Below are 14,659 nucleotides of genomic sequence, written 5' to 3'. Positions count from 1 at the left end.
AATGACGTAAAACATTTTGAATATTTAGTTTTAGAAAGTATTTCCTTTGAAAAAGATCTCAGAAAGAAATTGAGGTTTCACGTTGTACGTATTAAAAAAGAATGCTTATTTTTTAAATGGCAGAAAATTTTCAAGAGAAGAATGCATTCCTATTATTTTAGACCTCGGTCTTCTAAGCTCTTTATTAAAGTCAGACGATAACACAAGAGTTGGAAGATTTGAGGGTTAGTTCGTCCAGGGTAAAAAAATATATATAAAACTCAAAATTAGAGCTCAGATTCATTTCATTCCTTAAAAGATGCCAGTGTTCATGGCCTTTTTCTTACCCACCAATAGTAGTCAACTGAGCACCATATGAGCTGCCTGATTGAGAAAATTTCCGAATGCTGTGAAAACATAACTGTCTTCACAGTGTAGCACTCCTCTCACGTTACAATGCAACAGGTAGCTCTTGAATTCAATCAGCACCCTGGAGAAGCCTTCATGTGTCAGATACAACTCAAAAGTAAAATGGTTAGGGAGCAGGGCTGGTGGGTATCAACTCTACACTTAACCTGAGCATCCGGCATGCACATTTTCCATCCACCAATCTGCCTTCCCAAATGCCATTACTACATTAACATTTTTTATGCATTCCACGACGATGACAAATTGTTTTCTAACTGTAGCACCAGATTTAGTATGCGAAAGACACGTTTGCCTCTGCCAACAAACCAATAATTCTCACTAACATCTTCAGAGTTACAACATTTATAAAGTTGCAAAGTGGAGTAAACAAACCATCTGTTTGGCTTTTCCATATATGTCATGCTTTCTTATTAGCATATTACGATTCATTTAGTAAACAAATTTGGTGATTTCGTTCACGTCAAAGTTAGGTCGGAAGCTTGAAGATGATTAACATTGCTGGGACATGCACATTAATACATTGCTTCCTCGGCAAAGTTAAATGGCTTCTCAGGAGAATCGCCCCTTGTTGACAAGATGAGACTGTCAATTTTGTTTGCCTGCCACATTAGGGGCCATGAGGGGATGGCAGGCTCTGAGAGAGGGGAGTCATGTAGGCAGCATAATTCACTGTGAATTGAGAAAAGAAGTCTAATTCTGATAAATGGTCGACCCCAATACATCCTACCTGTTATTACAACAGACGTGCCGTATCTGTGCAGTAAATTAGCTAAACCCCTAAAGAGTTTGGTGGGAGCTTATCTTCAAGTGAATAATTTGAATGTAGAGGGAACTGTCTGCGTGACCAGTATGGATGATTTGTTTTATATTGAAAGAGATTGAAGTGACTGAATTTCATAGTTTTAATTTGCAAGAATTTGCTTAGCTTTTATTTCTTGCATTTAATATGTGCTTCTTTTGGGGTGGTTTTTGTTTGAGCATTCACTAAAATTGTACATTCAGTTTTTGTGTGTGTGTGTTAGCTAGAAGATGGTTTTCAGCTCTTCTGGAGAGGGTCTTTAAATAATAGCCTATAGAACAACTACTAGTTTTGCCAATTGTCAAAAATGTCATTTAACTCACAGAGCTGTAAGTCTCCTACCATTAATACAAAAATTTTGAGGAGTTAAATACAACAGATAATGTCAGAGCAATCCAGATAAGAAGAGAATTACTGAGGGGCAGAGGTTTTAATTTTTCATTTCTGTGGATTTGGATAGATGATGTACATTTCTGTTCAGGAGTATTGTTCCGTATCCCACAGTACACTCAAATCTGGCATCTAGATTTTTCCAGAGTGGTTATAAATTCATTTCTCTATCCTCATATATGCATATGTGTGTGTATACACACACACACACACACACACACACACACATGCACACACCCCATATATATGGTATCTGTTATGTATACATCACTGATCATTCTGGACAGTGTAATTTGAGGGTGTGTGTGTGTGTGTGTGTTGAGTGACAGAGGTAAGCAAGAAAATAAAGACAAAAATTAATCCAATGTGGAGCCTCAATTCTATTTTGCCTGAGATATTGTAATTATTTGTCAAGAATTTTGTTTCACTGAGTTTAGAATGGTTCGAAACTGATAAAGAATTAAGATTCAGATGTTCAACTTTTCATGTAATGCAAGGTCTGATTCACTATTCAATTTTGACTACATTCTGATTTTCTAATTTGGACATGGAACTTAGAAGTTCCTTCCCTATTTATCAAAGTCCAAGTTAAAACCTCAAAACACTTTTTCTTTTTAATGTTTTTAACTTTAATTTTTATGAGTCAGATATTAAGTATTAACTGGGCATGAGAACAAGAGAGACATGAGGAAAGAAATGCCCAGCAAGATTTGCTTTCTCTCTCTTACTTTCTCTCACTTGTATTTATGCATTTACTTAACTGTGTTTGATGAATTTGGTGTCTTGTGGGGTTGCATAGTAAAGTTTTCTTTCTTTTTTTTAAATTGGGATGTAATTGACATAAGTAAAATTTTTATTAAAGAAACAAAAAGAATGGTGGTCCACTTTACTCCAGTTAGAGTACTTCCACTCAGCATTTCAAAGTGTTAAGTTTGGTTTTATGACCTCCCCGACCGAAGGCTTCATTACTTTTTGCTCTTAAGGATAATCTAAGTTTTCAAAAGGCATTTGGTAAACTCACAGTGTGGAGGGAGTAGGAAAGAGTACAGAGGTTCAGAGGAAGCGGTTATAATTCCAAGCAAGCCCAAGTTATAGGACTGTGTCATGCCCTAATTATATAGCATTTCCGTGTACCACACTGGGGTATTAATAGGGTCAGAATTACCCTTCACTGTCTTACCAATGCCTTTCTTAAATATTCTGTTATGTGCTTCTAGTCTTGGGATCATTGTTTTCTCTTCTTCAGTGTATTTTGGGAAAAGCTTCTTTAAGACTCGTGCATTTTACTGATTGAAGGCAAATAAAAGTACTTCCCAGCATTTCCTATGTGCAGAGTACTCTACTGCAGGAGACTGGAGGTTGAATGAGATTTAGCTTGTATTCTTGAAAGTGGCCCTCTTGGGGCTACATTTTGGACTCCTCTCTTAGTGAGTAGTACTGTCTGTACTCATTAACACCAGATCCCTATTAAGCCCAGATACTTACCCTTTCTACCTAGGAACTCATGTTCTCTCTCCATCCCAGTCATTTTTTTTTCCACAAGAGGAATTTACATCTGCGTATTGGCATTTCCTACCTAATCAAAGCAAGTAGAAAGAGTTTTCCTACTGTTTATGATCTGTCTTGTATGATATAATAAGTTTGAATAAAATCTAGATTTTTGCTAATGATTATTTCTCTCTCTCTTCTGGAGATACAGTAAATCCATTTTTAGAAAAACCACCTCTGTCTCTGGAGAACTCAAAATTGGGTTCCTTCATAAATTCTTCCTTCCACTTACTACATACATCTTCACACTGCTTCCTCTGCTAGGGGTCTTTCTCCTATTTCCAGCACTCTCTGGCCTTCCTCCCATTTTAGGGTCCTCTTTTCTTCATCTGATGGTTAGTAGGCATGAGTTCTTTCCGTGTCTCTTCCATCTTCCCTTTCTTTTTACCTCTTTAATTCTGCTGATCCAAATAAACTTATAAATTGCTGTTAACCCTAGGTCTTTGTATCTCCTCATGAGGACGGTGTTTTATGACAATTAATGGTTTGGATCGACTGATTCCAGAGTCCAACAATAGGTCTTTGTTAAGATCGAGTGCTGCCTTCTGTCTCCTCTGTAGAGGCTGAACCTGACCTCTTGAGGAACAGGATTAGTACTCTCTCAAGAATCTGTCTGCCTGCTTTCTCTCCTTCTCTCACTTTTCCTCTTTCCACCCCAGTCTTACTGTGTGAGTTTGTTAGAAAATCCCCCAAACCAGCTACCATGAGGGTGAATGAGCCAACTTTCCACAGCCTATTCTTCCCATCCTCACTTCAAGTGTTTTGCATATGGTATTTAGGAGGATTATTAAACAAAAATGAAATAGATTAAGAAATGAGCATAAAAGAATCAATTCTCTTGAACTGTGGTTGCATAATGGAAATCGACTACCATGAATGAACCCTTGTACTGAAGTTATGAACAGCAGAGCTAATGCACTGCCATGAGTTCATCTTTATTATTGCATTACACCTGAATCAATTGATAAAATAGCCTTTTTTTTTTAAGCAAGGGATGGCACTTAATTGAATAAAAGTCAATGTAATTATATTAGCAGAGGCCAACAGTACTGCTGACAGCGGAAAAGGGACACTGTTGAACAGAGTGCCAGAGCTGGTCTACACATTTCTGCACATCGTTTGGTTGACAGATATTGAGGGCTGGTACATCATCTAATTAGATTACAGATTTCTATTGCTGTAAGTGAGAAATGAAGAGAAACATCTCTTCCTGGTAACATATCAGTAGAGATGTGTAATTTCACAAGTCATCTCAGGAAAGAGGTGTCCATCTGGGTGATCAGTGTGTCCTTTTGTCAATGTTAATTTATTCTCCCTTATTCAGTGTGTCTTGATGGGACTGCTGTGTGTCTGGCTGCTGTTTTCTCAGCAGTGAATCTAGGAAGTGGTAACTGCAGATGTGTGAGAAGCAACAGAGTTCTAGATTACAGTCATCACAAAATGTGTGCTTGTGAAATTAAGAAAGTGGGGAGGGTGTTAATAATAAACAGAGGGGTAGGATTTCATGGGGCTACTTACGGTCGGCAGATTGTTTTATCAATACAGTAGTAGTACGCAATGTAACTCTGTTTCCACATCCTTATAATAACTCTGGGGGCGTCACACCCGCGTGTCAGGGTAGAGACCGCGCAGTAGGCATTTCCTGCAGTCTGCTTAGCAACCTGCACTTGGGGTCATCTGCCATCTGACACCAAGGAAACAGGGAGCAACAGTGTCAGAGCAGGGACTGTGGGGACCGCTTCTGTTTATCACTCACATACTTGCACCCTGCATGCATCTGTGTAGAACTCATTTATGGATGATAATGATGCTGTGAATTTGGTTTATCTTAATTCGATTTATGATTTTTGGATTATACAGCTGATCTGAAAATCATCAAGACAGCATATGAGATGATCGCTTATGACAGAAAATGATTTTGTGATCAGAACATTTTAAATCCCTATTTTATTGTTTAAGTTCTTTTTTTTAAACCGGATGTCTAGAATGTGAATTTGTTTTCTCTCTCTCTCTCTCTCTCTCTTTCTCTCTCTCTGTCTCTCATTCTTGCTTTCTTTTGTGATCGATTTAGCAAAAGATTAGAAAGCTGATCTTATTATCACAAGGTAAGCTCAGCCTTCCTAAGTGCAGTGTGGAGAGGGCTGCTCCCCTCTGCCCCTTAACACCCGGAGTGCTATATATTGTCTTGTGTGGAAAGGTGGAGAAGTCTTTCCTACCTTTCTTGTCTCTGAGGCACATACCTCTCAACCATCTCTGAGAAATTAACCATGCTTGTCACCAAATGGAGTGACTCATTTTGGTCTTCCATACGTTTTAATTATAATCAGGAGGTCTGTTGAATGTTATACTGGCCATTCTAGGTCATTTCTGTGATCACAATTACTTCTTCAAGATGTAGAGCTTCTGCCATTATCGAGAAGCCTTTATGTATCTGTGTATTTATTTATTGGTTTATTTTTTGGAAAGGTAGCCTTCAATTTAGGTACTTGTCAAACATGTGAGCCTTGCAGGTGGAGAGAGGTATATGCCCAAGGGCACTTTAAAAATAAATGGGGGGTGTTTTCAGAGAGATAATAACATATCAGGCTTTGTAAATCATGACATCCCTATGGATGCTGTGGGACAAATCCTATCTTTTTTTTTTTTTTAATATATACAAGCAAAGCACTTAGTAGAGTAAAAGTTTTGCTTGTCTAAGAAGTACAGATTCCAGTCGTAAAAATAAGGGGACCATATAATTGTGCTTGATTTGGGGGGTATTTATCGTGTGTTTTCTTTTCTTTTTTGTCCCTTTGGGTTTTTTCTGTTGTTCAGTGTGATTTTTTAAAGGGTGGGTGGGTTTTATTTTAAAAAACAGTTTCTGTTTTTCAGGCTTTGTTTTAAAGGATTAAATTTTAAAAGTTGAATTACTCAGTGAAAGCATTTTCAACTCTAAACTGCAGCCGCTTCTGAAAATGAAACGTAGTTTACTAGTAGATTAGTTGAGATCCCAAATTATTCTGAGGAAAGGGATTTAGGATATAGTCTGTAACCCTATTTCAAATTGCTAATGTATAAAACTAAATTTTTTCCTTCGTGAAATGTGAAATATAGACAGGTGAGGGGGAAGATGTCATTATGTTTTAAAGTTAAATTGAAATTACCTAGACCATTTACTTTTTTAAAAATTGATCTTTTTTATACCTCTAAATGAAGCGCTGTAGGCAAAAAAGCCTTGGGTTTTTTTGTGTGTTTTTTTTCTAGGTATAAATTCGAATTATTCCGTTTAGACAAGCAGCAAGTTTCCATTTAATATATATTCTGTTTCCTATTAAATATATATTCTGAAATCTCTGCCGTGAGATTCTCTGCAGCCGATGCTGCTACCTAGTAAAGCTAACAGTATCATTGAGAAAACGGTGCATGGGTTTGCATTCATCCTACTGTTGAAGAATTTTACTCTTATAAAAATTATGTTAATGAAAAGCTCCCCTTATTGCACTCCCCACCACCACTTATTCCCAAATCCTGAGGATGTAGGGAAATGTTTGCTTTTGTAATGGTGTAATTAGCAATGAATGTGCTTATTTGATGCCTGGTGGAAGCTGAATCAATTTTAAAATGTTCTCCTTTTTCTCCCCCCTCCCCACTCCCTGTACACCTCCCCCCCCTTCCCTCTTGTTTTCCTAGACACAGTGCCAACATAAACCTGCATCGCAAACTGTTGACCAAAGAACTCGATGACATGGGCCTGGACTCAGCACAGCCCTCCCTTAGCAAGGACCTCCGGGATGAATTTTTGATGAAGATCTATGGTGCCCAGCACCCCTTGGGGCTCGATGTCGGGGAAGACGCCTCCTCTCCCGCAGGGACTGAAGACTCCCACCTGAATGGGTACGGGAGAGGCATGGCGGAGGACTACATGGTCCTTGACCTGAGCACCACCTCCAGCCTGCAGTCCAGCAGCAGCATCCATTCCTCCCGAGAGTCCGATGCAGGCAGCGACGAGGGGATTCTTCTCGACGACATTGATGGGGCGAGTGACAGTGGGGAGTCAGCACACAAGGCCGAGGCCCCTGCCCTCCCTGGCAGTCTAGGGGCTGAAGTTCCAGGATCTCTGATGTTCAACAGCTTGTCCGGGAGCAATGGTGGGATCATGTGCAACATTTGCCACAAAATGTACAGCAACAAGGGGACTCTGAGAGTGCACTACAAAACTGTGCATTTGCGAGAAATGCACAAGTGCAAAGTCCCTGGTTGCAATATGATGTTTTCCTCTGTGCGAAGCCGAAACCGGCACAGTCAGAACCCGAATCTCCACAAAAACATTCCCTTCGCTTCAGTAGATTAGTCTCAGAACGGACACTACAAATGCCAGCTCTCACCAGATGGCCTACATGTTTGAACTGCCGTAGTCAGTGTGTGCTTCTGTACTTGGGTGTATGTGTGTGTGTGTGTGTACACATGTACGCCTCTGTGTCTACATATACATACACATCTTCTCTTTTCTTTAGATACAAGAAGATAAACACTAGGTGCTTTTGAAATTGTTTGCTTTTTCCTTTATAGTTTTGGGAAAGGGGTGGGAACTTTAATTTGGGGGTGAAAACAAAGTACCCTTAAAACACACGTACACACACACACAAAAAAAATGTGCAACTAGCCCAAATTCTGACAGAATAAGAATTCTTTGTCCTCTCCAGAGGGACAATTTGTTGTACCCATGACTGTTGCCTGCAAAAAAAAAATAAAAATAAAAGGGAAAAAAAAGAAAAAAGAAACAAAAAAGGAACTTCTTATAGTTGTCTTTTGTGAACTTTAAGGTTTTGAGAGAATCTTCAATTAAAGCATGGCAGATTCACCTGTAAATATGTAGCCTTGAGAGGCCAATGATGTAAAGCAATCGTACTGATGGTTGTTTAACTCTTTCGTTTAATTTTTACAGTTACATCCAGCTGTTAGATATGCAGGAGAAAGATAGTTTGCTGGCTAGCTCTATTCATTTATGTTAGCATTAATGCACATTTTAAAAAAAAAAAAAACCATGGTCTTGTTTTTACTACCTGCTAGATATAGTGGTAAAGAGGTGCTGGCATGCTTTACAGCACAGATCTGATTTTTTAAAATGTCCTGTACTAGTACATAAATCCAGTCATGCACTTTTTTTCATACACTACAAGGGGATGTGTAATATCCATGCTTCTTTTTTATCCTTAAACTATTGCCATACTTCAAGTAAGTGTCTTTTTAAAAAAATTCACTTGTATAAAAATGGTCTGGTCAGTATAGGGCACAAATGCCAAACAAAAGTATTAGTGTTAACACAAAACTGCCAACTTTGCACAAGTTTCCAGAAAAGAAAATACAATTAGTCACTCAACCACAGGCCAATTTGTCGGCCACCAGAAAACCGCTTTAAAAAAAAAACTCTTGGTGATTCTTTCAAGTGCCGAATGTTATTAGAATCAACATTGCATCCTTCTTGCTTATATGTTAAGTTACATAAAAGGAAAACAAAATTATGTGGTGTGAAACAGCCAAGGCATTTATCCTTCAGAGGCAGGATAATATTTCAGGATACAAAAGCCCAAATTACTCACTATGGAACGAAGCTGAATATAGTAAAAGTGTTCAACAGTCTTTTCCAAGGACCTAACCCTTCTCCTTTAAAAAGAAAGAAGTAAGTCTGAACTGGGTTGGTCTGTTGTATGGCTGTCTAATTTGTTGCAAGTTCTGCAGTAGTTCAGGCCTGTTTGATAGACAAAATCAAAAGACATTTCACAGAGGCAGTACTTGGAAGCTTTGAAAACATGTGCTGAACTTGAATTGAGCAACACTCCTTTCTGAAAAGCCAGACGAAGGGGGGTTTAAAATAGGATCTCTCACTGTTGAGTGTTTTGTGTTTCCCCACATGATTTGTCAGAGAGAAATGAAAGCAAGCCTGAAACCAAGCAATTGAGAGTGAGAAAGAGGGGGAGACGATTCTCCAAACCTTTTTTGTTTTGTTTTGTTTTGTTTCCGATGTTTACACATGTTGCCTGAGCTGGTTAACCACATGGGCAGCCCTCAGCGACCACAACATACTGACTAAATGATGATATTTACTCAAGTTCAGTCTGCAGCCAAAACCATTAGGACGTGCATTGCAGACTGTGTTTTGTTGTCTTTTCTTTTTCTTTTTTTTTTTTTTTAAGTGGAGGGGGGAAGACAGATAAACAAGGAATATTTTGTCTAACAGTACACAATAATTTAAAGAGAATGTATTTCTTTTCTGCATTTAATGGCCTCGAACATTTCTCTCATCGGTCTCAAAGTTAGAAATACCCCCTTTGTTTGAACTTTGCATGTTGTTTCCATTTTTCATATGTTTTGTAATTATTTTTTCTGTGTTCACATCAGCATTCACTTCCGTTAAATTTGCCAAAGGAAACTGTTAATGTATTTCTGTTGTTGTTATTTTTCCTGTAGGATTTATTGTACCTCACAGTATTTATTGTTTCCAAAAATAAGCATCATTAGTTGAGGATTCAGTATTTTTATTTGTAAAAATTTCAGAAACAATAGATTCTTAAAGATAAGCTAGACTTGTCTAGAAGCTTCATCTTTTCATCTCCTTCAGAGGATGCTATGGGGTTCGTTTAATTCATTTGTTCTCCAGTGAGGAAAGACCAAAAGTATTCGCAGTACAAAAGAAACCATATCAAACACTATGTCTGTTAAATGACAAATGTTTACGGTAAAAAGCTGAGGAATTAGTAATAACCATTTTTGTTTTCTTGTACCTTTGAATTCCCCAAAGTCTTAATTGCTTTATTTTGGTGTTGTGTTAAATTGAATAGACAGAGATGTTTTCCTTTGTTTTATACCATATAAGACTATGTACAGTATGTTTGTGAAAAATTGAACTAGAATAATGAAAGTTTGTTTGCAAACATTTTGGTCCTCTTAGCGTGCTCTGTGTTGCGCTGTTGCCCCACTACCAAAGGATTCGAGTCAAAAGGGTGGAAAAAATATTTTTCAGTATCCCAACAAAAGATTAGGGAAACACTAGCTTTTGGATTGTGATAGACTGAATTACACCTAATTTTATGAAAATAACACATTTTTATTTCAGTGATATTTAAAAGTTACACTCTTGGTTGAGATATTAGAACTCATCTTGTACAGAATCAATGTTTAGTCTGTTTAATTTAATGTCAACTAAAAGGTCAAATAGCCCTAGTGAGTGAATTTCATAGCTGTCAGCAGGTCACATCAGCAAATGAACCGGGCTTAGAACAAATGTTTGTTACTTGCCACAAACTGGGCTAATGTGAATAGTCAGTTAGAACAGTCCAGAACTAATGAGACTCTCAAAGTAGAATTTCCCTTGCTTGGAAACATGAATGTGTTCACCTGACATTTGTCAGAGAAATGGCAATGAGTCCTGGACAACTGGCTCTTATTTTTAAGCGTCTCCCCTATTTGCTACTACTTTTGTGCCTCAAGTGCCCAAATGTTATGGTGGCCTTCTAAATGGGTGAATAACACTTTCCAGTATAAAGCCTATTTGCTTAAAAAGGGACCGGGGGAGTGGCTGGAAGCAGTACGTAAAATGTAACATTATGAAATGTGCAGTGCTTCCCGTCCCAAAGTGTTGCTTGTTCTTGGGTGTGTGCCTGAGTGCAATGTTTTGACTTAACTGTTAATCTAGTTAGGATGGTGATCCCAAGGCTTATTTGCAAACGGGAAGGAAAAAGAGATAGCGTTTTAATCATTGGGCCCTTCGTCTTTGTCCGTTTCTACTCGCTTGTTTTTTCATAGGAGTTTTCTATTGTGAAATAGTTTCTCTCTAGCTGCATCCGTTCTGTGCTGGCTGAAAATTAATAGTGATGCAGATTTTCAGCCAAGCAGCTTTTTCCCATTTGACTGATTTTAACCACAGTTTTGTCACAGGTAGAAAATGAGGCAGTATTATTAATGTGCACGTTCACTAGCTGATGTTGAAACTTACTGTTTTGATCATTTTAAACTATGTTTTTGTACATATCAGAAAGGCTTAGTCTGCTTTAGGGAATATTTGCATGCTGTGGAGGGGGACGATAAAGAGCAAGAGAAAGGATAGATGATACGTAATTTGGTTTTAAAAATGTGATTAAAAAGCTCGACATTCTTTGTTCTGCTATTAATTGTATTGAGATAAGTCAACGCAATGTTACGCATCTCAGATCTTAGTCTAGCTGTCCAATTCAGCCTGATGCCTTTTAAAGGTTTGAGGGTATTAATGTTTTCCTTCTCAACGTGACAAAGACCTTTTTTGAAAATGTTTTTAGCACAACGGTGCCACTGTCCTTGTAGTGTGATTTCTTTGGTCATGAATTTCCAGGCCCTTCAAGTAAGACGAGAAAGACCCTTAACTGGTTAGCAGCCCTGTTAGTGTGTACAGTGCTCTTAAAAAAAAAAAAAATCATTGAATATACTAAGAACAGGCTGTTGTTCCAGAGGCATTCTCCCCATTTTATTCAGGAGAAACCAAGCACTAGTTTCCCACCAAATAAAAAGTGACCTTTTGTTCCCCTTCCTATGTACACACCCCAGATGTGTACCAAGCAAATGAGAATGGGGGCCACTGGCAATTAAAACGTAAAGAGGCCGGTAACCAGAGTGGGCTGGACATGCTGCTAACTGCTAACTGTTGACCTGAGCAATCCTAACTTGTATTCAGTCTGTTAGTGTTGGATTAGATGGACTTACAGAGTAAATAAAACTCAGCTGTAATAAGACACACTACGTCTGCTATCATAAAGGAACAAATCATACAGAAGAAACTTTCTTTCATTCCCAGGGCACACTCCTTAACTTTTAAACAATTACAAAAAATTTCATTCTCTAAAAACTTAGAATATTTAAATTAAGGGATCTTGCTTCTCCCTCCCATTCTTTGTTTTTTAATGAGAAGGGTCTAAGTGTGTAAGGAGAGCCATTAAAGGCAGGTGCCAAAAAGACGGGACGGAATGAGTTTTTCCAAAAGCAGAGTAAGGGATACTAAGTAAGGCATGGGTACCTGCCCTGGTTTGGGGTAGCTAGAAAAGAAAATAGTGAATGAACCGGAAGTGTTTGTGCAGAAGAATGGTCTGGTACAATTGTGCCTAGCAGTGGGTGACAGCATATCGAGGCCCCGCCCCACAGAGCTCCCTATGAGCGGTGCAGCACGGCACCCCAGTCTGAGGAAGAGGGGAAAGCAAAGACAACTGCATGGAATAACAGGTTCCTTATGTGTCAGAAGAGCCAACAAGCGCAGCTGTGGGGTTTTTTTTTTTTTCTTTTTTCTTTGTGTTTGGTTTTGTTTTGTGGGTGGGAAGTGATGCTGGAGTCCCTTAGGGAAGCAAAGAGAATTGATGGGTCGCCTAGGTTATAGAAAAGGCTGGTGGTCAAACTGAGCTCTTAAATGTATTTTCTCCACCATGATTTTGCTTGCCCCTGTAGCCATGATTGTAATGCCACTTGGCTAAAGACTTCTTGATCAAAATGTGAGCTCATTTACCTTCCTGTGAAGCATAAAAGTAACTTTTCTGTTTTCTTGTTTTCCCTCAAAGCTAAACCATGTGGCAGTTTTCCTCGTGTTAGAATTAAGACCATATCTCATGTGTCTCAAACTCATTTCCCTATTCCCTGTAGTTGAAGACTTGCTCCCCATAAATGGTTACTTTCAATTAGTGTTTATGAATCCAACGGTAAAACTGACGTGTTAATTAGTCTACGTCACTCTGGCCCAAACACCCATCCTTTCTCCTGTCCTTCCGTCATCCCCCTTCTTTCCACATCTTGCCCAAGATGAGGCTTGTGGTCATGCAGCAATAACTGGACATCAAATACTGTCTTTTGGCATTTGTTGAAAATTCCAAATGCCTAATAACGGGGTTTTTTTTTTAATGAGCATTTTTACAAGTACATCAAATTGGATCAGGATTATTGTTCCTTATAATGCTATATATATTTTTGAAGCAACATTCTATAGTTGTTATAAAACTACCCTTATTCTTTTCTAAAGTGTTATTGTAAATTCATTTGACCTTTACTGCAAAAAAAAAAAAAAATCTTTTTTATATAGAGTACCAAGACAAGGCTCCGCTTGTAACAAATAGTGGACCATTACAAAAGAGGAAAGGGAAAAGCTGGGGCTGAGCAGTGAGAGGCTTCAGTTCAATTTCACCTCATATCTTTCTAATAACTTACTTGTCACTTTATTACCTTCCAGTAATGTGAATGCTGCTGACAAGACTGTCACACTAACAGCAGACAACACCCTCTCTGCTTCAGCCCCAGCTCTCCTGGCTACTTATTGCCCTGGCCCTGAAGGGACACAAACTAATAGTGTGCTTTCCAGTTCAGCACTTGGCCATCAAATATAAAAGGATGCGTAATTGCCTGTTTATCCCTTGTGAAGGGGGAAATGGAGTACAAGGGCTCGGCTTTCGCACCAAGTTCCCTGATGTACACACACATTCACAATTCTCCCTCTCTCTCTCTCCCTCCCCTCCTCTTCCTCTTCCTTCTTGCTTCTCTCCCTCCTCTCCCAACATACAAGTGCACACACACACACACACACACACACATACACCCCTACTAAGCTTCATCTTTGGTGAGCCCCGGGCTGCCTCTCCGATGCCCTCTCCAGCTATTAAGTGGACAGTAACAAGATGACTTCTTAAATAAAGGGTCAGTGGAGAGACGCTGTGACCGCATTCTTTGCGTCTTGAAAAACTTAAGTGTTGGAATTGCATGACCACTCCTTTGAGGAGTACTGGATGTGGCCCCCAAAAACTGGAGCAAAATTTCCCACAAGTTCAGTGGCAGAACAGAATTAGATTACCCCATATTCTGGAAGGAAAGCATTATAATATTTTTCTTTCTGTTCAAAAAGTGCATATGTTGGAGACATATTATGCATGGTGGTCGAAGTTGCCGTCGTTGTTTTAGCTTTGGCAGACAACCACAGGTGTAAAGGTACACACGTACCTTGAGATGACCGCCTCTGAATCCATAGCTTAACAGGACAGCTTAACCTTCATTTCGCGAAACTGGACTGACAATCTAAAAAAAGCAGGGTGGGGGGATTGGGGGGGGGAGATTGGACTTTTTACTTTAATCTCGAAAACAGGAACTACCCTATATGTAAAAGCTAAATTCTCCACTTTGGGAGAATTTTGGTAACAAGTACAGTGAGCTTTACAGAATCAAGTGACAAGGGGACAAAAGGTTCAAAGGAGGAGCACGAAAATACCTTGAGCCCAAATTCCGTGGACGTAGTGGCTGCTATCGTATAGTGAACTGTTGTGAGCTGCTAAATGATGGCTGGAAAGGGGCTAGTTAGTGACTAAGGGAAGTGCGAGATCGATTTGTATGTCCTCTTTACGGAACCAGGGGACTCCATGCCTCCTCCCAGCCCTCTGGCAGCAGGTCTGACAGAAGTTGTTGACCCCCGGCTGCAAACAGTCACAAGGCAAATATATTTGTCAACCGAATGAGATGCGTGCAGGTGTCCTCTTTGATGTG

The 14,659-nt window shown here is 39.1% G+C and overlaps 1 protein-coding gene across 2 annotated transcripts in view; it reads left to right on the top strand.

Annotated features, from left to right (window-relative positions):
* Nucleotides 1-10,058, top strand: part of BNC2 (basonuclin 2) — a 419,913-nt gene extending 409,855 nt beyond the window's left edge. For both annotated transcript variants that reach the window (XM_040631459.1, XM_040631458.1), the window contains one exon: nt 6,815-10,058. In XM_040631459.1, coding sequence (XP_040487393.1) covers nt 6,815-7,475 — 661 coding nt within the window. In that variant the 3' untranslated portion in view covers nt 7,476-10,058. The remainder of the gene's footprint in view (nt 1-6,814) is intronic.
* Nucleotides 10,059-14,659: the final 4,601 nt, after the last annotated feature.

Source organism: Ursus maritimus, unplaced genomic scaffold (assembly GCF_017311325.1).
Source record: "Ursus maritimus isolate PB19 unplaced genomic scaffold, ASM1731132v1 scaffold_17, whole genome shotgun sequence".
Classification (NCBI taxonomy): Eukaryota; Metazoa; Chordata; class Mammalia; order Carnivora; family Ursidae; genus Ursus; species Ursus maritimus.
The sequence above is the reverse complement of the archived record's forward strand: the minus strand, read 5'-3'. Positions and strand labels throughout refer to the sequence as shown.